Here is a 25,344-nt window from a genome sequence, read left to right as displayed (position 1 = left end):
TGTGCATGGCGTGAGGGGAAAGCCAAGTACGACTTCAGTGGTTATCCAAGTACAGAGGTTTCACAGTCTCTCTCTCACACTAGTGCTTATCATTTCAGCCTTTTGAAAGCTTATTACAGAAACATGATCAAAATACAGAATGTTTTCTTGAAGAAAATGAGCCATCATTCACCCTCTATTTGTTCAGAATTATATTCAAAGAAGTATTGCTTTTCACAGTTCACTGGCAAGTCAGAGCACTGCACACAAAATTAAATACGGTATTAAAGATGTCTATGGAGAGAACAAAAGCTATCACAGAAGCACAGAGGTAGAAGGCTTCAAAGAACTAAACCTGAGTTACACAATCATTAGTTTCTACATACGTAGCAATAATAAACTATCCTAACAGCCTTTCAGCATCTCGCATCTTTTCACATCTGGGTATCTTTGCAGCTGCACTGTAAGAGGTACCACACTACCATTTAAATCAGCTACTTGTCTTGTAGAGAGGTCTGACTTAGCATTTCACTGAAGTTATCTGCCCGTGCTACCTATGTTTGACGTAGGGGCGTGACTGAGAACAAGCAAGTAGTGGCTGATATCTTAAATCTTAAGTAGTTTTGTGTCGTTATATTTAACAATGCAAGTTCTCAAAGATTTACAGTGAAGAAATAAAGAGTGAATGATAAAGCTTCAAAAGGAAAAAAAAAAGTGTGTATGTACACATACTGAAGAAATCTTCAGCTTCCATCACCAAAGTGCATTCTGAGGGGAAAAAAACGCAGTACATCAGTGGCAAAAGCTGCCCCATTTTGGCACCCGATTTTTGTAGCACAGACAGCACTTCAGACAAAAAACAAAAAAAAAAAACCTGCACTGCCTTTTATTTCTGTTTTATTTAGAAACTTTTGCGCTTTGTAAGATAAGGGTGATAATGTGAAATTTTACTTTATGATATGAAAGTGTAAAAGAAAAAAAAAATTAAAGAGATGTTGCTTCCCCCTTGTCAAAATAAATACTACTAAAAAATCTCCATAGTTAGGTATTTTAGACAGTACTTCACAGAACCCTGGACATGTATGCTGATAAACTAATCTTCACAGAAATAATTTTGAAAAGTAAATGTAAGCACATTTGACAGTAAATGACAATGTATTTCACGTATATTTTGTATAAATAGTTTAAAATTTAAGACTTCTAAGGTCAAAGACCCTAAATATATCAGACAACTTATAAGGACTGAATACTTCGCATGGGTTCCTTTCAAAGGGCATCCTGTAATGCAGCTGTTCCAGCTGCAGGTAGCAGGAAGCTCCTGCTTCTGCCAGTTACAGCACTGCCACTGACCTTACGGACACAGTATCAGTCTGAAGAGATACTTCGGTCTTGAACTCTCTTTGATGGTTCTTCAGCCAGTATCTGAGAAACAGCACGAGCATAAAATTTGAAGTATTCCACATCATTAGAAACAGGGATTCTCAGCAAAAACACTTTTAAGTGTATTATGGAAAATAATCCGCAGCAAGTAACTGGTATCTACCATCATACATATATTGCATAAATTATACTGTTTATTTGTAATTTTAGTTCCCCCCCACCTTCTTTCACTGCAGTTGATAGCAGTAAACATTTTCTGAAATTATACAAGGAAGGAGAAAGTTCAGTCTCAAGTCTGTCCAGATGGATCAGATTGATTTCTTGGTGTCTCATGCCACCTCCTCGCCCCAGCTGTCATTTTAAAGACTCAACCTTCAGTTCTCAGTGTGTCTGAAACAACAGTAATGTGGATACACGCCAAACCCAAATGTAGTGAGCCTGCTTGTTTGGTTGTTTTTTGCATGTGGGTGTGGGTTCTTGGATTTTTTAAGTTTGAGTAAGCTTCAGAAGCAGAACTGAGCAGATGCATTTAAGAGACAGACTACTGCCTGTTCATCTCCAAAGCAGGTTACTAGATTACAGGCAGAGTAACGGTGATCTATCGTGGCCTGAGTCCTCCTCCGTTTCTGGAATCCGAGGCAGGAGAGCAGACCGTGTCAGTCCCCAGAATTTCTGAGGTGACATATCCTTTTTGGTAGCTGTGAACTTCCATCCCATATGGTTCCCACAGATTCTGCACTGGGCTATAGTCCAGGCATACCTACCAAAAACAAAACAAAAGGTTGATGCTAACAGGTAACGAAAAGACATCTTAAAAATACTGGAACACAGCTCACTTATCAAGTACGAAGGGAATACTAGTCTCAAGCTAGATTTTCAAAGAACCTTTGGGAACTAAGGTGCTCAGCTCCCACCTAAAAACCCCACAGATCTTAAAAAAATTTTAAATATCATCATTCAAGTAGAGAAAGCAACTAAAGCATTTTACTAGCACAACATTTCAACAGTATGATGAAATACTGTGTGCCTTAAAGGAGAGTAAGTTACTTAATGGAAATAAAAGTGATTTTTGCACTGCTCTTAGATTAACAGGGAATTGTACTTTCCAGAGCAATAGAGCTTTACTTTAACAGCTTTAAAATGCAGAACAGGACTATTTCAGAACCCTCATAGAAGACAAGAGCTGAGAAAACACATGGGTGACAAAAGGATGAGAAAAATTAACACTACATATTATAAGCCACAAGTTTTCTTCAGGGCATCTTAAAGAGTGTACTTCTTATGACAGCTATGCCACACACCCTCCAAGTCCTTACTCAGTGCTATGTGATAATCCAGAAAAACACCCATGATCAACATGAGAAAATGGAAAAGTAGATGTGTACATGCATTAGTCTGGCTACAGATGTAGCAACATATTATTTTACGCTGCTTCAGAAGAGGACATGATAGCCAAAGGGACAGAAGAATGATTTCTAACACTCTGGCACAGAAAGCACCACAAAGAAAAGTAATCTGGTAAAAATGTATTTAAAGAATATTTTTGTGAAGCTATAAAGAATATTTTTGTGAAACTAAAATTCAAATATAGTTTGACATTTGAGCTATTTTCAAGAGTTAAATATTCAAAGTTTTGAATGAGTGCCTGGAGCATGCTTATCTAGCCAAAAAACATTAAATTTAAGCTACCGGAGAGGGGTGACATTTTGATGCAAGACCCTTCATTATTAGGCAGACTTTTAGATCTCGACAGTTAATTATGCTACTGTTACAGAGATTGTTATTATTAGATAATAATAAATAAATTAAACCCCCAAAGGTAATCAGATTAATACAAAGCTAGTGATTTTTAAATTAATGTCACATTTATTCAGTTTTTAGATCTAAAAAAAGTATCTCAGTAGAATTAACTCCATTTATATATTATGTTTTCCATTTGCACTTTATTTGCTTAATGATCAAAGAAAGCTGCGTGGAAACAATAATTATGATTTTAGTTGTGGCTTATACAAAACTACACACAAAGATCCTGTTTATAGCTCTCAGATGCTAGACTAGGTTTTAAAATCTTAAGATTTCCATATACTTAAAAAATTCCAGAGAAATTCTGAAAACATTCTATGTGAAGTTTCCATTTTATTCTGTATTTTGAAAAAGTCTAAATTTACTTTCCTATTTTTCATACGAGCAAAACGACAGCATATGTTTCAAGAATTACGTATTTACTATTCCACCGCCACAGGAATACATTTACAACCAAATTTCTCTCATTTACTAATAAAATTTCTTTTAACTGTTATTACCCAGGAAACCAGCTGTGCTCTGTTGATGGTCGTCCACTGAGATTCAAGTTGCAGGCTTTATATACAGTAAGGGTTTCATGGATGTAGCCATGAGGATTCACATATGCTGCCATGGGCCCACATAAGGATAAACTACAACAGACAATTAACAATTTTGTCAGACTTCAAGGAGCAAACAAAAACCAAAGGCGGTCAAATGTAAACAGAGGAAAAACTGCCAACCATGCTTAAAACTATTTTCCATAGCAAAAGAACCTCTTCAGGCTGTAGAAAAAAATGTACCTTTAATTGTATTACTAAAAATCGAAAGAAAATAGATACTAATGTAAAATATCATTGGTCAAATTTTCTTAGAATTGCAGAAATTTAAGTGTCCAGTGTTATAAATCTGATGCATTCATCACTGACATAAATTATTCCTGTTACCTACTTATTAAGTCCCTACTTCAGATAAGGTATTTAAAAAGATATTATCACAAGTAAGGATTAAAGCATTCTTGTGTTCAGATGAACCTCACCCAGCTGTTTGTTAAAGGGGATAAGTTACTTAGAGGATAGCTGACAGGATGCTATGGAAACTACGTCATTTAAGGCAGTTATTAATCTTTCCCTAAAAAACCTACAGCTCAGTATAAAAAAAAAAAGTACATGATAGACTCATAATTTATTTTACTTGCTGCTTTTGAATAGCAACTTCCAATAAAACCAAGTAACACCTATATTGCTACTCTGAAATTTAACTTTAAAAGTAAGCAAAAATGTTTACTCATTACACTAACTTCTCATCATTCTTCTGTTAAAGTACATCACGGCAGGAATCATGGTTTCTGGAAACCATCATTTGATTAGATGAAAAGAAATGGCTTTTAATTACCATGTCAACTTCTTATCACACTGATAAAGAAAAACTTGCTTTGTTAAACCAAGACATCTTTTAACCTTCACATTATCATGTGATGGATAGGTATTAGTTATTCAAGATTAAAACAGTGAGAAGACTGACAGAAGCAGCAATTATTTGGAAAATGTATAGTCTTATCATTGTTGAACATGGAAGACATTGTATAAGTCAAATATATAATGGGAATATACTGTCTGTGAAGTTATTAGGATTAAACCCTATATTCTTAAAATAAAAAAAGGTATCACAATGCTTAATGACATAAATAGGCTATTTCCTTACATGACAACATCCGGGGAGCTTATCTATACCACTCAACTAGTGCATTTTAATCTGCCGTTGAAGCTTGTTAACATACAGAAGTCGGGATGAAGTGCTGAGAGAGAATTTTTTGTGCTCTTATTTCTGAATAAATTTCATGAGATCCCAAATTTTATACATAACAAATTTGTATTTCAAAACTTACTGCAGAGTGCATAACTATTCAGTGGCAAGGTGCTGGACCAGATGACATAACATGGCCTTTCACACTGATTTCTGTTACAATATACATGGTAATGTTTGGATTTATGTTAACTTTTTATTAAAAAAGCTCAAATAACCTGTTTTGCTTTATAATGAAAATTCCTTATAAACATTTACTTAAATTTTATCAGAGTTGTGGAAAACACAATAGTTATAACCTAACTTAATCTGTTTTGCTGAGCCAATGTTTCTGATCAAGAACCTCCCAAAGATTAAGAGCAATAAACTCACCTGAATATTTCATTCTTGGTAGTTATTTCTGTATCTTGGCATTGCTTACAACAAAGAGATGTACACTTGAAAAGAAAAACAAAGACAGTAATTTCATTCATTTCCAGACACTTGTCAGCACAATGGCAAATAATAAAAATGTCTCTCCCCTTCCCTCAAAATACACTTTGTACCAATTCTTTTGTTTATCTAGGCAGCAGTCACTTATGTTTTCTCTTTCTAGCAAAGGATAAAAAAAATTTCTATTACTTATGGTAAACATTAATTGTTATCTAAAAGACAAAACACTTTTTAATATATGTTTTTTTCCACAGAAAAAACTCCACACACAGAAGAGAATCTGACTACACAAAGATAATAAATGAGTCAACCTTCTAAGGTCTTTAAAAGCTAATTTAGAAAAAAAAACTTTGCTCCTCTAAGATATAATACAGAAAAGGTAGATGAGTACAAATGCAACCATTAAGTTTTTCTAAAATTTGAGAATACTGTAGATCAGTGGTATTAATTTCCTCAAGAAAAATATGTAAGATGTATTGATCTTTCTCTTGAAGATTATAACAGATTAATCTATCTTCTACAATTTCTGGAAAGTAGAATGAAACAATTCATCACTGACACTGCCCAGAAAATAAGCATTTAAATCAGCTTAGTAGAACACTACTATTAGTTTTCAGGAGGTGCATTACTTCTACCTCTTTTTAAGGGTAATGCATGTGAAATTACCCAAAAAATGATCCACTATATTTTGGAAAAAAATGCTGTGCCTAGGATCTTCACTTGGACAAGTCCCTGTGTGAGCATATTTCCTTTTAAAACTTGGAGTAAATCATAGCTTGTGCTTCTGAGTTTCCCTGATCTCTAACTCCTGCACTCCACTCATGTCACACTACACAGGCTTACGTCAGTCTTCACCCTCTCCTTTCCTCTATTCCGATGCTCTGGGCTTGTTGCTGCACTTCAGCTTCCTCCAGCTCCTTTCTTGAGGCGACACTGGTTCTGCCCCACACTTTCAACACACTGTCTACTGATCTTGGAGACTGGAGGAGGAAAATTGCTCTACTATACAGATACTATTTATCATACACCAGTTCACTTCCCTTCTTAAAGCTCACTTGGCCTTTCTCTCCTACCAGGGACCTTTAATGCCTGCTATCGCTCACTCTTTTAAATCACCCTTACTACAATTATAATCTAATGCTCATACAACCCTCTCAGAATCCAATTTAAACAGCTACTTAATTCCATCCCTCCATTTCCAAACCTATCTCATTACTACAATTAGCACTCTCAAGCTGAATTCACAGAAGTGTTATACCTATGAGTGATGTACTTTCCTTTAAAAATAAGCACAGAAACAGTTAACTGTCTTTAGTAACAGGAAAAGCTATTAAAAGTACAATACAATTCACTGATATCAAAGACAAAAGAAAATGGATCAGGTCTTACAATTAGTTACATTACTGTAAATTACATTCTGAACAATGAAACATGTTAAATCCATCCTTCTCAAGTAAACCAAAATATATGCTATGTTGCCAGAGCACTCCTTCTCATTAAAGAACCCTGGCTTGACCAAAATAAATGTTGCTAAAAAATTGTAAAAAACCATAATGCATTTACATTCTCACACTAATATGGAACAGTTAAACACATTTACAGAAAAAAATGTCACATTGAAGAAAACACCTTTTTGGTGTAGGCTAAAAAATCAACTTTACCTTATATTTTATGAAGGTAACTTAAGTCCTCTTGTCTCTTTGGGATTTATAGAAAATATACAATGTCCTGAACATGAACGGTTCTTAGTAGTACCTGAATATCAGAATATTTCCAGAGTTTCTCACTCAGGAAAGACAAATGAAGTTCAATTCTGATTACATAGCCTCACGCAAAAACCTGTCCATTTTTGTCTCAGAATTTGGAAGAGATGTTTTCTGTTTCCTTTTCTCTGTATATTCCCTTTCAGATTTTTGGTGCATGAACTTTGGGAAGAGGAAGAGTATTAAAACGATACTCTGGTTCTCTTTTGCCCAGAAACAGGCAGTACTTTTTAGGCAAACAGGCAAAATTTCCACTGCTCTATAGCCAGTAGACAAACACAACAGTGACGGGGGTTATGTTATACTAATGTTTGAGACAGTACTTTTGTATCCCCAGCGAGCTTACAACCAGCAAGATGAGGGTCAATCAAGATGTATACAGCTATTCTTTGTGATACGAATGTATTAACAGAATATTAATTTGTCTCTCCATTCAAGAATTGAAGAGTAAATATTCCAGCTACCACCATCAAACACATAAACAAGTTTACAGTTAAAACTTGTATTTATACCAATGGCTTTTTTCAGCGTTTTCTCTTTGGAAAGAGAATAGCAATCTGAACTCCTGTTGGAGATGCTGTTGCAAATGCTGTTCCTAAAACAGTCAGATTCAACATGAGGTTGACTGATACTTAGTTGCATTATCAGTTACAACATATAACATTACTTATAGTAGATATTATTATTAAGAAAGTATATATTATTATAAAGAAATGTACTATGTAAAAATAAAACTTTAATGTCCTACATTTAGAGCATTATATGGCCATGGCAATGGAAAGAAGGAAACGGAAGACAAGTTTTTGAACATCTTAAAAAGGTATTGCCTAACAAGTCAATACATGTCTTTAGCAAAAATCCTTTCAGTCCAATACTTAGATTTATACTCAATAGCTCAATAGCAAGATTTATCTTTTGTTACCAAATCCACAAGTTTTCATGGCACAAAGCTACTTCATTGTGGTGTATTATACTGTTAATATGGGGTTACGATGTTCCTAAGATGGTTATGAGCAACACTGGACTTCTAGCACCATCTCTTGGCGAAAAAAGTGCTATGAGGTGTTGAAATACGATTTCTAACAAAAGCAAGTATTATTGTACGTTTCTTGCCTGCTGCCAAACATAAATTCTAGTATGGAGAGAGAGCATTTTCCTTTCTGAGCAACCTTTTAAAGGGGAAGGAAGAAATAAAAGAAGACCCAAATTCACTCTCTAGACATATTATTTGGAAATTTCATACATTTTTGTTATAGATTGTAACAGTCACTCCTTTTTTTTTTTGTGAAAACGATTTAATGGCAAGTAAAGAACAAATACTCACTTTGTTCATAATATCTAATTCACACCGGAGCCGCTGAACAGCACTACCTATTTTAAGCAACTGTATACGTAATGCATCATCAATTGGTAGGCAAGCAGCGACTCTGTAAGAAAAATCTAGAAATGAGAAAGTACCTGTTAGAATTTTAGAAAGGCCTGTTAGAATTTTAGAGAGAAATAAAACCCACTACTTCTACTGTGACTTCAGTCACAGAGAGAGTGCTAAAACTTAGGTTTATAATAGACTTTTAGAGCTCATCTCAGTACATCTGCTCTAAGGCTGGATCATGCACATGTAAAGCCTCTTCTAAGATATTTGTCTAATCCACACTTAAAGATCACCAGTGATGGAGAATGAACAATGCTAGTAAAGTAATGTATTCGAAAACCAGAACAGACCCCTGGAGAACATTGTCTGATACAGACTTTCACTTCAACAGAGAATTATGGAGTTTTCCAACCACCGGTAGTTATTTTTATGCTTGCACTTCCTCTTTTTTTTGCAAAAAGACAGACATGTTTTTATGAGAGGAGGAAAAACTAAAAAAAAACACCCCAAAAATACACCTCCTTCATAAATTACAACCAAGTTTATTACTCACGTTAGTACTAGGAAAGTATTCTTTACTGTTATATTGAGAGAAGGAAAAAGACATACTCTGCATACACTCCCTTCTGGAGGTTTTGGAGTTTTTTTTCCCACCATTTGAATGCAGACCAAAATTAGATCCAAAAATATTCAGTCAAGAAGACAAAAGGTTTTTTTTAAAAAAAGTGTAATATGATAGTAAATTCTCAGGCAGCAACTTCAATTAGATATTAAAAGGCACAAACACAAAAGGTAGTGGACTTTACTACAGTCAGTCTTCAATTTAGCTAACAAAAGCCTTGCTAAGCTGGAAATCACCCTATTCCTCACAGCCTGTAAAAGAATTCAAAAGCTGGAAATTTACGTCAGCAAAATATCAATGTGCTGTGAATCATGAGAAAAGAAGTGCCAAAAAAATACTGGATTTTTTTGTTTGTTGTCAATTATTTCATATATTTTCCATATACGATCCTCTAAGCAGCACTCTGGGCAAAGCAGACGGGAAGTACTTTCAACCACTACTTTAGGCAAATCATAAACGAGAGTTCCATGTACACCAAAACTTCTGAGCCCAGACCTGTACTTGGTGCTTAACTGACTTTAATTGAAGGCTGCAGTTTGAATTTCCCCCTTATTAGGCATTTGAGAGTCTACACAGAAAAGAATGTTTTTCCCCTTAGAAAGGCTTCAGCTTCAGTTGAAGTTTCCACCTTATTAGATCCTAGAGACCTGCAGAGAGAAGAGACTTTTTCACTTGTTCGATGCCGGCTAAGGCATGAAAACTGACACCAACTTTTTTGCCATTAGGTCACTGGTGCTATTTTCCCTCATGTCTGATAAGAGGTAATAAGAAGTAATAACAAAGAGATTATATATATTAACACTTAGACTTACATAAAGATAATTTTAAAAATCTAGTATGCTTTTGGCTCTTGTTTTCTTACTAAACACTTAAATCACATTCCTCCCGCTATGGCACAGAATGGAGTTCTATTTCTTTTACTGAACACGTTTCCGCATGGTTGGAGGATGTTTATGTCTTTAAAAGCTCTATCATCCTTTTGTGAAAGTCAATCATCGACATTTATCGGAAACTGGAAGTGAGGAATGTACTGCCAATAAAAGGTAATTATCTAAGTTTTGTTTTCTTGGGAAACAAAAAAAATAAAAAATTGAGTTCATAGGCTAAACAACACCATACCTATTGGGTTTGCTGGAAGAGATTCATCTTTAAGATTTTCATCCCATTCATGTAGCTGCCTCTTGACTCTTTCCATCAAGGTTTCCTTTTGTTAGAAGAAAAGCCTAATTTAAATACATAGGTATTTCTGTTTTCTTAGGAAAAAAAAAAAAAAGGAAGCAAAATGTAGAGTAAGCTATTTTCCCTAATTGGACATTAGCTTTTAAGACTTACAATAATTATGGACTCAGTTTGTATCCACATATTTTAAACTAAGAGCAAAATAGGATGGGAAACGGGCCAAAATGAACCAATGGCCCATGGTGGTTATAACTCTCATTTGAGATAAGGAGACAACCGTTAAAATTCTGCAACTGTACAAATGAGATGAGGGCTAGCCTCCTCCCTACTTCTGCCTCTCTTACACTAATTACTTTATGTACTAATATACATACATACATATATATGTATATAAAGAAATATGTACATTTTAAAGAGTAAACCAACTCCAACAGGAAAGACAGACCTAAGACTATCCAGCACCCTGGTGGTTAGGACATTCACCTGGAGCACGTGGGACAGGATCAAGTTTTTGCTCTGAGACAACACAGCAGGAACCTGAACCTCTGTTACCCACCCAGACACATGCTCTAGCATGAGGGAACAACTGTACAGAGGAGGAAGCCCTTCCTGCTCTTTTCACGGTAAACTGAAAACTATACACTTCTTTAAAACTTAACTTATAAGCCAAAAAAATGAAAGCTTTTACTATCCAATAGTTAGATATTAAAACATACAAAACTAATTGTGTATTATTTGGTAATACAAAGGGTGAACTTACAGCATCATATAGAGAGTAGAGCCAGGGAGGCCAAGATGTCAAACTTGCACAGTGGAACTTCCTCTAAAACCAAAACCACAAATATTTATTCTTTAACATTAACAGATTTTAGGGACAGTTCTTGTTCAAACAAATCAAACAGAGAAGAAATACCTGATTATCTAAAGATACAACAAATTATCACCATCAGGACCAGTACTTCAACATGAAGCTTCCAAACCACTTCTCAAATGCATTGAGACTTAAGACTTCTGTACAAGACAGACAATATATGGATTTTCTCAGAAAACCTGTCTCAGCATTAAAGTATTTCTAATGTTTAGTAATAAGAAATTATGCCTTTCAAAAGAGCATCTGTCTGAAATCTAGACAGTTCAAAAAATTAAGTACTATTAGATAGTGCATCTGTTCCTTAGTCTCCATCAATTGTTGCTACTTCAGCAACCACAGCAAACCACTATGTAAGGTGATTAAACTATTAATATCAATTTAGTCAAATGCATAAATAAAATGAAAGGAGATTGATGGGCCATATCAGGTATTTTAAGCTAACATATATAAATTCGAAGAATATACAATGATAATTTTAAAATGGAAAACTAACCTGTTAAAAACATAACAAAAAATACCAACACACAAGTTAGGAGTTCCAGAGGATGCTTTCTCACAGCAGAACAATTACTGATTAAGAAACCTTGGGCAGTTTTGATGTTTAATCACATATTGCTAGCCACTCTCACTCTAGTATCTATTTTTAACGGAAATGATATTTTCAGAAATGCTTACTGAACATCAATGCTTGTGCCAGCCTACTGAAAATCTATTAAATAGCTTTATTATAACCTCCCAAAGACAGTGAACAAAATATTGTACTATATCCATCTAACAACATCCTATGAAGAAAAATTCAGACCCAAACAGAGCACTGAGTAAGAAACAAATGTGGAGGAAGAAAACAAAAACAATAGGAAAAAAAAAAAAAACATGAAGGTCTCATAACTAATTTTTTATTGAAGGGTATTCTTTCAAAATAAAAATTTTACTAATAGGAGTGGCCCATGCTACTGTATCATTCTTCACTGTTAACATAACTAACACGTTCACTTGAATTGTGTAGAAAATATCTATACGACAATACAGAGCAAATATGGAGGAACAAAGTACAAATGGCCACCTCTAAAATATCACCTCTAAAAAATCTTCAGCCTGTGCATATCCTGCAGACAAGAAAACCTAGATTATAACCGAATTCCTTAACCACCAAATTTCCAGCAGTGTAAGGTTATTTGCTTAGTTAACCAATTCTCTACAGTAATTTCAGAACACTTAAATTTATAGATTTAGGTTAATAAAAATCTAAAAAGCAGTACACTACATAACCACATTGCTTTCCAAAAGAGGATCTCAAATTGTTCTATAAATACTTACAAATTAAATTTTCATTTTCCCTTTGAGGGCAACTACCCTTATTTTACAAATGAGAACAAAAAAAAAAAAAAAATCAGGCATAGAGACCAAGATCCACAGCAAATAAATGGTACTTTGAAGAAAGCATTCAGGAACACCAAAATTCAAATTATTGTTTTAATTAGCAAGTATATTTTCTGTATCAGTTGACATGGGGTCAGCTCTTGCATGGAGCAGAAACTGTTCTTAAAATGCAACTTCCATTTTCTGCTGTTTCTCATTATATTAGTAAACATAGGTACAGCCTGTCACATTGGAAACGGTCAGTTCTGCTGATATCAATAGAGCAATGGAGGTCAACAGGACAATGGCCCTACTCTGGATCTGTATCTCAATCCACAAAACATGTGCACTGCATTTCAGCTATCATCAGAGAGACTCAGTCTTGGAAAGGGATTTCCGCCCCCGTCCCCACTAAGCTTAGGGTTTCTGGGCTTGTTAACTCATAGATGAACTTGTTCAAGAACTCCGACAATCAATAGCTTTTTGTTATTAATGTGTTTTTTTTTTTTGCTACAGAGTTCAAAACCATTGAAGAAAAAATACAAATCCAAACCTTAACCACATCTGACAATGAGAGTTACTAGGATTCTATATTAATTTCTGGAGGTAGTTCCAAAGATCTCTACAGATACAGAAGACTTCAAGGTATCCTTCCTCTTACATGCCACTGAAACAGTGGGTTAAATAAATAATAAATAAGCCACAATTTTCGTTTTATCAAAAGTGTCAGGTTGCCCTGTTTCACCACATCCTCTCCTACTGACCTCAGTGCTAACTCCTGTCCCATTAACCTTACAGTGCATATTTGTCCACTGTTAATGACAGCTAGTCTTTGAAAAGCTTGCACGGTGCCTGAGAATGAGCTAGGTTTACACTTGAAAGGCTTTTGCTGGTATGACTATGCTAGTACAATACGCTAGCATGGTGCTTATTGTGGGAAACATAATTTATTCCAGCAAAATTATCCTTTTGACAGTACATTTTATTTCAGACTCCTAAAGGAAAACGCTGGATACTGGTAAAAGTGCACATTCACTTGTGTAAATGCATCTTTTAGCACCTTTTAAACAGCACAGCTGTCTCTAGCACAAATCACACCTTATTATTCTCCTGAGCAATGCAAAAGTTTGTAGCTTAGGCCTGGCATCAGCCACTTAGGACTCTTGAAAATTCTGCCCTACAATCTCAGTGTGAATTCCCTCCTGATTCCAAGTACTGTCACAGCTGCAGTGCTGCAAAAATACTGTAAACAAGTAAAGACATAATTTGTGCCAGTGAAGCAAAACTAGGTTCTAGGAAGGTAGAACCTAATTCCCTACTGACAATACCAACATCTTGATAATTATTATTTCTCCTCTACTTCTAAAAAAGTGTAAAGTCTGCATACTAATTAAAAAAGCTCTAGAAAATAAAATTGGTAAGACCATGGAACTGCTAATTCACCTACTTTGTCTATAAAAGCACCAACTTCTGCTAATAACTACCATGTCACTATATGCAGAGTGCATAAAAAAAAATTAGAGATTTCTATGACCCTTTCCTATCTTGTCACTTGTAGTACCATAATAAAATTTAAGAAGGTTTCTAAATTCAGTTAAAAAGAAAAAAAAAAAGGAAAAAAAAAAAGGGGGGGGGGGGAATTAGATATTAACTATCCCAGAAGGTAAATCAGTTGAACAAATACAGACTTAGACATACTTGAAAAAACAGACTTAGACATACATATGCAATTGGCCAGAATAAATGGATCGTATAGAAATATTATGAGCTGACAAAGATAATGACTAAGCACAAAAGTCAGCAAGAACTTTAGATACGCGTTATATAAAAATTTACAAGATGAAAGTGCAACATAAAGCATGCTCAAAACTAAAGTACAGCCTAGTTGTTAGCCAACAATCATCTGTGTGGGAGTATTTGACTGAGTTAAAAAACCTGAGTATGTCATTCTAACACAGATCCACATTTTCTGTAAACAAGTAACTGCAGGTACAGAAGTTAATCCTTTAACTGGTGGAGGTTTTAAAGCAAAATTAGCAAATGGAATTGTGATTCCAAACTAAGACATTACAGGTCTTCAGTTTCATCACTGAAATTTGGGAGTCACCTCTAAACCACGTCTGCTCTTTAAAGACCTCTTCTACCTGAATCAGTCACTGAGAAACAGTTACAAAAGCATCCTTATTTCCAAAACCAAACCATTATGACAAGTAGAAAGCAATAGCACTGGCACTGTCAACACTGATTGCCAATATTTTTATTGTCAAAGCAATGTCACTAAAAACAAGATGCTTCTTTAACCTTCCTACAAATAAAATCCTAGAATCTTACTGTTTTTTCCACCAACACTTCATCATCTACAAGCTTTACCAACCAGCACTCTCTCTGAGGTGTTTTGATTATGTAAAAAAAAAAATAAATTGTAATATTACATGAATTATTATGTAATAATATTAATCTAATAATGCTGTAATTAAAACCAAAGAGAACTCATAATACAAAACGTGTATTTCCCCATGTTGATGGCTGATAAACAATCACACAATATGCGACAAAAGCAGGAGGTTGGCATCTAACATCGCAGTTGTGCATCCTCTAAAGATGAACAGATGGAATTTTATATTGATTTTCAAAATACCATCAAAAATTTAAAAAAAAACACCACCACAACTAGCTTCTAACCTTTTGATATTTCTGCCACCATTGATGTATAGTTTGGTCCTGCCACGCTGTAGGTTTCGAAGAAGGAAATATATGGCACCGGCTGAGAGACTGCAGCTGTACTGCTGACATTGTTGAAGGCAGCACTCGCTCAGGAAGGATTTGTACTTTAGCCTGCTGGATTCTGATAAAAGAGAAAAAAACCATGAGATACACAGACATATACAAGAGTTTAAAAAAATGGATTTTATGGCTTATAAAAACATAGACTTGTGAAATTAGAATTTAAGCAGCAATCCATTTCATCAGATTTTTAAAGTTGTATTAATGTAAATCGAATTACAGATATGCATACAGCATATCTGTAGCAAACCAAACACATACTATTCTAGAACAGAGATTATCGCATGCCCTTGGCTAAATTACTAAAGCCACCATGCTGACTGGACTTTGATCTACCTAAATTGGAGATAGAAGCAATCTCTATTTTTCCTTTTCCTTTAAAAACCGTAATTAGCTGTTTTCCAAATATTTTTTGCACTGATACACGAACTCTACAAAGATCACTCCTTTAACTTTTTCAGCAAAAGTTTCTTTGCTGTTTTTTCCCCCTCTCACAGTTAGCTTCCTTTTCCATGGGATACAACGGGCTGTCTTTGTATTTTGGAGCACTAGATATCTGTTGGGATTGTGGTGGACAGAATTAAAGCCAGATTGGCAGCGGCAACACAGCAGAATATTCTACCATCTCATCATTGTATTTTTAGATTTTTGTCTCCTCAAGTTATTTTTGGTATAAACTAATAGTCAGCTAATACATATCAAACCCTCAGAAAGGAAGTTCAGCTGAAATGCAGTTTGCTATCTTCAAACCACAAAAGCTTATGTGCTTAGCTGGAGTTCAAAATCAGCAGAAATAGGATATAGACTCTGATCATCTTTTAATATCCTAGCATCAACCAGGTCACCTATTCCGCAAAGAGTTCAGCAAGTTACATGGCTACTAAGAATACTGTCTAGCAGGAAGGACTTTACATTTTAACAGTATTATGCATCAGAAATCCTGAAATATTAAGATGCATGTCATTATAAATTTCCAATTGTACTTACAGGGACAACACTGTAGAAGAAAACATTCATTCTTCTAGTAATTAGAGATCTCTGAAGTGTGCCATCTCTCTCAATATTCACTACAGTGAATTAAGTGTCAAGACACTTAAAATTCTTGCAACAGATACTAGGCTAGTACATACTAACCTAGCTATCCTTGTCCCTCAGACAGCACCCCGCCTATTAACTTCATGCCAGCAGCCCTCATTACGGTTTTGATTACCAGAACCAGACTCCCTAAGAGCACCAGTATCAAGTTAGAAAGCCTTACGGACGTCACTGTACAAAACTGCAAATGTAAATGTACATGTAAGATTTAAAAGACCTAATGGATTATTCTTGCAAATGACAGAATTAATGAGAATTAATTAGCCCAACCACTGAATCAAAATGGCCTGGTTTTTGTTTTCCCCAAAGCAACATTTTCAGCATTCCTTACTGCTGGTGGTTTGGAAGAGGTTCACAAATGGGTAAGTACGCATATACTGACTATATTACTGAGACCTGAAGCATTCATCCATGAGCCTGGAAAAGTTTCTGTTGAGACAACTGACATATTCAGGTAAATCATCGGTCATTCTGATGATATTAACGTAAACACTGATTCCAATCTTGCTTCCATGTGCATAATATACAGACCGCTGTTGGTTTATGTAGGGGTCTGGTCATTTTGCCTGTTGTTACTTGCGTAGGTTTACTCTGAAGAAATGCTGGGAAGTGTTTCTATGTTCTGAAAAGCGCCAGAATACTGAGACTGAGCAATGATTCTAGCTTAATTCAACTATTTTGAATCCCATATGCCTCCCTACAGAATTCCCAAGCATGTGATTGTTTGAAAGCAGAGAAACTATGTATCGTTTAAGTCATTCCAACAAATCTAGAACTTGCCATGATGAGAAGATTAATCTTGCCTCCCTTATTTCACGCATTTAAGAATTCATACTTAAGAAATTTGTGAACGTGCTGTGTAAAAGGGATCTCTGCTAGTCAGCAGATATAAAAGCATCATAATAAAATGTTTTAACAGTACAACAAAATCACATACATCTTAACTGTTTCTGGATACTGAATTCTCAGTAACAATGCCATTGCTACTCTAGCAGTCCAAGTACTGCCATCTTGTGTTCAAGCAACAGTTTTTCTAAGCTGTAAAATTTGGAATATGTTATCTGTAACCAAATGTTAGATAGTGATAAATAGCAAGTAGCACACACATTCTTCATTTCTTCAGCTGCAGGTCGTAAAAGCCTAAGAAAATGCTGAGGTCAGACTGTTCCTAGGCCTCTTTCTAAAGCAATGCCACTATACTGAACAAGAGCAGAATAGAGATAATTAGCTTTAGATTTACGGATTTGGAGTAAGATGTTATATGCCGTGCAGAAAAGATTACAAAAACCTCTAGCAATTGTGCTAAGAATTGTCACATGCTCACAGAATCAATGTCTGGAGCCTGTATCTGTGGCCAATGATGTTGACAGAGGCTCATGATGCAATGCATGATGTCAAGAAGAACCTGAAAATGACAGAAGACTCAGCATACTCTTAACTAAATGTTAAGGGTCTCAGCCACTTTTATAAATGAACAAAGGTATTAATTACATAATATGATAAAACTGTCAGTGGCCTCTAAATATCACATTGGAATATAGAAAAGAACAGGACTAGAATATAGAAGAGAAGAGAATACTCCTATCAAAGCCAATTTGAGTGTGTTTGACAAGCACATGAAAAGAATTGTCAGCCAATAACAGAAGTAGCACTCTTCTATCAGTGAATTATCACTGAACAGTCAGAAAGGAAGAGGTGAGACTTGCTGAAGGTAAGGATGTACTCAACTGTGACAACAGTTAAAATAAACCAGATTTAGTATTTGAGAAACTGAAAATGATGGGCTGCTTGTAGTTAGCAAAAATCAGGAACCTATTTTCATATTCAAATATTTATCCAGAAATCTCAGTGTGCTTTTATGTTTTTCAAAGGGAAAAATGAACAAGAGAAGCAACTTGTTTCTCCATTATTACCAGACTCCAGTCCTCCCCTTTCATGGGCAGCTTCTCATGAAAACCACCACCCCTCTGGGCACAATTACTGTCCTCTCCATATCTGAATCATGCAGCTGAATCCTTCTGCATGCTATTGAGGCTCTGTAGTTAAAGATCACTCAAAGTACAAAGAAGGACAAGCGTATTGTTATTAGCTGTAGTGTCAGACCCTTGCCTGCAGCAGTTCAGAGCTGCAATTGCACATAAACTTATGAAGTGGAACACGTCCAATGCAGACCATCTCTAGAAAGGTCTCCTTTCAGAAAATGGAAGTTACAGTTTTTCAAAGGAATGGAATCTAGTCGCTAGCAGGGAGGCTTTCCACAAGACAACAGAATGCACCCACGTCATATTGTATCCTCTCATTTCACATCTGGTTTGAAACAGGGATGTGAGTGATTTTGAAATAAAGCTTTAGAACTTATAATGCAGGCAAATCAACATCTTTTTCCTGACTTAATTTTCAGAAACAAAGTCATTCTGACAGATGTTTTCTCACACACATCAAATCAAACTACAGGTAGATATTCTTTAGAGAATTTTATAGCAAAGTTATTAACAACTAAACATGAGTCTTAGAATAGGAAACGTCAGAAGTCCTTAATAACCAGAGAAGCTACTGATTAAGCATTCAATTAATATCTATACTAATCAGTCAATTGAAAGTCAAACTGAAAGGGCAGATCCACCTGCAGTAAAATGTAAATGTTTTGGTGAAACAAGATTTGCAGTATGTAGAATTAATTTTCTTACCCATCTGACTGGGTTCTTATTTCAAGCACCTTGAACCTCTGTCTTCCTATTGCTTTCACTTTGACTGTTTCAATTCCATATTCCTGCTCTTCTCTGTAGGCATATATTTCTGCTGTTGTTCCAAAATGTGCTTCCCTTTCACGTACGTTACTAAAAGTAATAGAATTAAAAAAGGTTATCTACCCTCCAAACAGCATTGTTCATTCAGATTTCACGAGTTAGTCTACCTGCACTAACGGTACACGATTAGTCTTATCAAAAAAGTAAATTTGGTAAAATACCATCAACTAACCACAATCATTATTTTTCCATTTTAAAAGCAACTTCCAATGTTTTGTCTGGTTGGTGGTTTTTGCCAGGTGACTTGGTTTTATTTTAGGGTCTAGAGGTGAAATTCTGGGAACAGAGATCACCAATGTATCTGCATTTGAAATGCAGATACTGAAGGTACCAAAATTCTTCAGATTGACTTTCTAAAAATAACTGTTCCCACCTCCTACATAATTAAACCATAGTAAATTGGGGGAAGAGGGAGGAGCATTCCCAACTTCTTTTGGCACAGATTAGCCGTTTATCTTTTCTGCTTTTCTATCGCCTCCTGTCTCTCAACTCAATTGTGAAACATTTGTCTGTGCTTGTTAATTTATACACAAAACAAGTAAATACATCTTTACAACAATACAGTTCTCGAAACAAGAATCTGATTTTTACATTACAGACCAAGGCTTATTCTTTAAGCAAGATGGAGCAGCGCATTCAGACAGTTACTGAAGTCAAGAGGATGCTCAAACAAGGAAAGCAGATCAACGCTTACTGTTTCTCTATACAAACGTGATACTGTCATGCAGCTACCCAATATGACATAAAAACCTTTTCATTATGTATTGGAAGACAATTTTTATCAAACAATTTCAAACCACAACTTATGTTAATCACCACAGAACTGATGCTACCATCTGCTTTTGATTTAGTATCCAAAGAAATTGTGCTAAAAATACATGCTGCATACCATCAGTAAACTCGTGTATTTTACCTGTATGCAAGAACAGCAAACGTTCTGTCTTTCTGAATTAAATTCCGCACCATGCTAACCTCTTGAGGGCGAAAAAGCTGAAGAGGTAACGTCTGTCCAGGAATCAACATCACCATCACGTGGGGCAACACTGGAATCACCTGACAGCTGTCATCATCATGCACCGTTCTTCCATGAAACTCTTCCATATCAGAACCTAAATACTGAAAACAATAAGTAAAGAAATGACAGTAGTATAAGAGGTTTTGGTGACTTACAAGGATAAAATAAAATTACGTCTTTGGCTTAAGGATATTACAATAGAATTACACAAAACCAATCAAAACCTCTTCAAGATGTATTTCATGGATGATATATAAAGAACATACCACATGTGATGTTGGCAAACTGGTATCAAAATTAATGACATTTGGCTTTTCAGCTTCTTTACTATCTTGATCTTCAACTTCCATTTCATTGTCATCCTCTTCCTCACTCTCTGCTAATAAGCACATATAGAATATTGTGTAGAAATCAATCAACAAAGACTAAGATACTGAGAAAAATCAGAGAATCGCAGAAATGCATTCAATATTCCCAGGCTACAGCCTTTCACAGGGAAACAACTTTTGTATTTGTAAACTTGTGAAAAATCATTTTCTCGCTGTTACAGCAAAATCACCGTTATATAGAAAGGGTCAAAAGCTGGTAGTTTATTTTTGAAAGGCTAAAGAACAACTTTTCTTGAAAGAAAATAATAAACAACTTCTGTCAGCTCAGATTTTCACTACAGTAGTATTTCCTTATCTCAATTCTAAATGTCTTCTGCCTGTACACGGGGATGCCAGATAACTTAATTTCTTGTAGGATGCTGCATACAGTGTTTGAAGCAGTACAAACCTGAACAATATAACTGCATACATAAAGCAAGTGAGTTAAAAGTAATCTGAAGCTCTATATTCATGCGAGGACTCTTGCTGGTATTTTAGACAATTTCACTGCTGTCAGTGAAATGTGCATACCATCTCCTATGTGTATACCAAACACGCATACACACACACACAAAAACCACAGTATACCCACAAACCCGGCCAAAGCAACTATTAAGGAAGCAAATAACATGACCCTGCAAAGGATTTCAGGTTCAAAATAGTATTTAAAAATGACTTCTTTCTTCCCATTTCTCAGTTCCAGGTGTCAATTCTAAAATTACTTTCAGGCAAGAGGACTGTTAAATTATCAGTATATTTTATTTTGGAAACACATAAATAGTGCATTTATCTGTATAAAATCTGTATAAATATTTAGAAGTAAATTAAAAAACATACTGAAGATAATAAAAAATATACCTATCTCTAAAACGCTGATTTCACTGACTGTTCTGTGCATTACCATACAATGTATGCCTGCAAATACTCACCCAAAACAAATGCTATGTAATTATCATACATTTGTAACTGTATTACTTGATCCTACTTCTTTTAACACAAACAGTATTTATACACCAGGCTCTATCTAAAATAGATGTTATCATAAACTTTTCAAACCAATCTGCAGGATTCTTAAACCAATAGCTGCTGGGTAATGGATAATCCCAATGGTGCTGAAAAGCACCATTTAGATCTTGAAAGCTATTACATTACAAGATAGGCAGAAAAATATCTTTACAATAGTCTATCTAGGTGCCTCCCTTTGCAATTAGTATCTTCTTAAGAAATAATCCAGAGTTGAAAATTTAAAAGGTGGAGTGATTATCTTATCTGAAAGGCTTTGTAGGAAAATTTTACAAAGGAAAGATGCTCCAGAAGGAAGAAGCTTCCTTCAGAAATGGGAGAACCACCACCCTCTTTCACTGAGCTCTTACTATTTCTCAGAGTGGGAGGACAAGAGAACAGTGAAGAAGACATTATAAGCTCGTTCTGGAGAACCATTTCTTTCCCTCTTCAGCCTTCAGACACATTTGTTAAATGTATTCTTTACAAAATGTTTAGTCAATGGTCTTCTTTCTGCTTCACCTCACTTTTTTTTTTTTATTGCATAGTTTACAGAACCTCCTCTGTAGGAGGCACGGCACGACACGCTAATGTTATAGCTCCATCCTATATTGCATTTATCTCAACAAGAAATGATCCAGCATGACAAGAAAAGAGGTTAGACTCTCTTTAGTGTTTTACCTAATTACAGAACTTAAAGCAGCAAGACATCATCTTCCTAATTACTGTAAAAAATATTCCGTTTCTTTCTGAAATTTCTCCTCCATTATATTCAGTTAGGAACCCTAACCATGAACGATTGCAAAATGTTTAAGCTGTACAAAACGGCCAGCATTTTGCTTAACTTCACGAAGGGAAAGAGTAGGAAGGTTTTGCTTGGTTCTGGGGCAGCAGTGCAGGGTGGGAGAGGGAAGCTGACTTCATCAAAAATTATATTCTGGTTTGCATGTGCTCTCATCAAGTTGCATCAATCATTAGCACTTTTAATAGCCTTTTAGAGAGAGGCTGTTTCACTTGTTTTTCGGAAAACAAAGGAATTAACAGCAGTTGATTAGAAAGAACTGTGCACTGCAAACTTTTGCTCGTTCTTGCCAAAAACGCACACTAGCTGCTGTGTGGTGGCAGAGAGGAACGATGACTCATTTTACTGCAGCAGCACCATGTGAACGCCGAAAAAACACCACCGTCTTCACTCTCCTCCTCGATCCCACTACAGGAACAGGAGACGGAAGGCAAAAGGAACTGCATCGTTTACACCCTTAACTATACGAATTTCTGTTGATTTTTTTAATTTCAAGATTAGCGAGATCTCCAATACACAGAAACAAGGGAAAGGCAAGTGCCAAAGGCACCCTGCATGACAAGGCTCACATTTCCTTTGGGGCAAGTTAGGCATTCCCAGATGCTCATCCTGGCCTACTAACACTACCAAATCTACTCTGAACACCTTTGTGCCGAAACAAGGAAATGTGAACCTCATTTAAAAAAAACAGGAATAGGGTAGGAAATATTAAGGTTGTATTTCCTAAAATATTCAGGACATATTTTCATTTTTTTTTAAATATACAGGCATAAAATGCTCATAGAATTTCCTGCTATAGGAAATTACATTGGTTACTGGCAGGACTTACTGCTACATTCTCCTTTGCATGCTTAGTCTGAAATAATGTTTTTTCCAGTTTAGCACGAGCTGCTTCCAAAACCGTATAATCTCCTGTCAGTTTGGAGACACTATATGCTAGATCAGAAAAATGCATGTTATTATGCAATAGGTATCCACGAGGAATTACGCTGGTGTACGTGGACGGACAAGCTAGGCTGTTCTACAAACTCCAGCTTAAATGCTGCTGAAATCTGGGCAGCGCATGGAATCCACCCCTGTCCTCAAGTCCTGTGCACAGCACCTCTTGCTTCCCTGCTTATTAATGGCATTAGAGAGCATTTAAATTGAGCGGAAGCTTTCTAAAACAGCAAATGTTTTCCTCAGACTTTGTTTAGTTTTAGAGGTCCAAGTTTACAGAGAAGAGCGTCTGCATCTGCAGAAACTTCACGCCTCAACACCCGCTGACCGAGTCTCTCTCCTTCCACCGCAGGATTATGGGCTCACTCCACCCGGGCTGTAAGCGACCGCCGTGCCAACACCAGCCACTTGCCGTAGGAAGGCTGCAGCTCCATCAGCCTGCACTGCACCGCCCACCTAAAGGCCACTCCAGTATCGCCGCCCGGGCTCCCCAGAGCTCCCCGTCTTCTCACACAGCCCCGCAGCCTCCTCCGTGGCCCCACTCCGCCTCCCCTCGCCCTCTCCCCAGGCCCGGGGAAGGCAGTTCCCGCTCCCCACACCGCCGGCGGCTCCCAAGCAACCCCGCTCCGGCCCCACAGCTCTCCCTGCCGCCCCTTCCCCCCGATCCCGCCCACGCACCGGGGTCCGGCCCCCTCCGCGCCCGCCGAGCCCCGGCCCGGCGCCTCACGCCCACCCCAGCCTAGCGCCTCCTCCCCGGCTCCCCCCGCGCCCTCAGCCGGCCGCGGCCATTACCGGGCACCAGCTGTAAGTGGTTCCCCATGTTGTTATGGGGCTCGCCACCTCCTTCCTCGGCGGCCATCGCTGTTTACCCCGAGAGGAGCCTGGGAAGCCGCCGGCGCGGGGGGAGGAGGCGGGAGGAGGAGCCCGAGTCGCCGCCGCCGGGGCGAGCGCAGGAGCCGCGGCCCGGCGGCCTCTAGCGGCGCCTCAGGCGGAGTACAGGGGCTGTTAGCGGGTCGGGGCCTGGCCGCCGGCTCTCGGGGCTTCGTGCCGTCCCGCCCCGGCTCCCAGCGGGTTTGCTTTATGCCGCAGGCCCCGAGAAAGGCTTCGCGGAGCGAGCGCCGGCGGGAGGGACGGGCGGGGATGCTCGGGGCTGTCCCTCAGCGCCGCGCTGAGGCGAGGGCGGCCGCTGCGGGCGGCGGCAGCGTGTCCCCCAGGGAGGGACAGGTCTCCCGGCGCCGCCCGGAGGTCACCGGGGCTCGGGGGGTGGCAGGGGACAGCGGGGACGAGGCCGTGCGCGTCCCTCGGGCGCGCCGGTGCCGCTTCTCCTCAGAGGAGCCGGCCATGGCTGACCTGTGCAGACCCTCCCAGGGTGGCACCCGCTGCTTCTCCCCAGAGCGCTTCTGGCCTGAGCCTGTCTTTGAGTTCTGGGAGAGCAGATGGATGTGAATAAAATCCATGGTGGATCACCTTTTGGGTAAATAGACTGAAGCAGAAACCGTAAACACAACCATTAGTTATGTGCAATCCCAGCAGAGATTCCTGAGGGACGCCAGATCTCGCTGACGCGGAAATGTGAGCTGGAGAGGAGCCAGGGGAGCTATGCTTGGCGCAGGAAGGTTGCAATGACCTGCATTGTTCATGGGACAGACCTCGGTACCTGTGCACAACTGACACTGCTGATCTGCTTCCTGCAGTTGAAGATCCAGCCCATCCCACCAGCCCTCTGCCATGAAACCACAGCTCCACTCCTCTGGCACACCGCTGCATGAACACTTAGCACAGGCTTCGAATATAACCTTCTCAAAAGCAGTACTACTGCCAGACTCGTGCCTCAGAAAAACATCTGGGTGGTTGGCAGACTACTTGAGGTGCATCCATGGCTTAATGTCTTCTAGTAGTGCCAAACCTCAGGTGTACCGTACGTGGCACTTACTGTGCCTTGCTGGTGCACAAGTAGTCGTCTCCTCTTTTTGAGAACGGAGGTTTT

General features: G+C 37.7%; 1 protein-coding gene across 3 annotated transcripts; it reads right to left on the bottom strand.

Moving 5' to 3' along the window:
- Positions 1–1,535: 1,535 nt before the first annotated feature.
- CRBN (cereblon) lies at positions 1,536–24,302 on the bottom strand. 3 transcript variants are annotated; one of them, XM_075158595.1, is made up of 11 exons: positions 24,150–24,302; positions 20,513–20,625; positions 20,145–20,347; positions 19,112–19,261; positions 15,228–15,390; positions 11,076–11,138; positions 10,256–10,340; positions 8,467–8,582; positions 5,320–5,384; positions 3,663–3,794; positions 1,536–2,119 (listed from the first exon to the last, which is right to left on the bottom strand). In XM_075158595.1, the coding sequence occupies exons 1-11, from the start codon at positions 24,214–24,216 to the stop codon at positions 1,936–1,938; spliced, it is 1,341 nt and encodes a 446-aa protein (XP_075014696.1). In that variant the 5' UTR covers positions 24,217–24,302; the 3' UTR covers positions 1,536–1,935. The 3 variants fall into 3 exon arrangements, with proteins under 3 accessions (XP_075014696.1, XP_075014697.1, XP_075014698.1); XM_075158596.1 differs by having other exon boundaries at positions 20,513–20,622; positions 24,150–24,260; XM_075158597.1 differs by lacking the exon at positions 19,112–19,261.
- Positions 24,303–25,344: the final 1,042 nt, after the last annotated feature.

This window comes from Calonectris borealis, chromosome 10 (genome assembly GCF_964195595.1).
Source record: "Calonectris borealis chromosome 10, bCalBor7.hap1.2, whole genome shotgun sequence".
NCBI lineage: Eukaryota > Metazoa > Chordata > Aves > Procellariiformes > Procellariidae > Calonectris > Calonectris borealis.
Note: the sequence above shows the minus strand (reverse complement) of the source record. Positions and strands in the feature narration are given on the sequence as shown.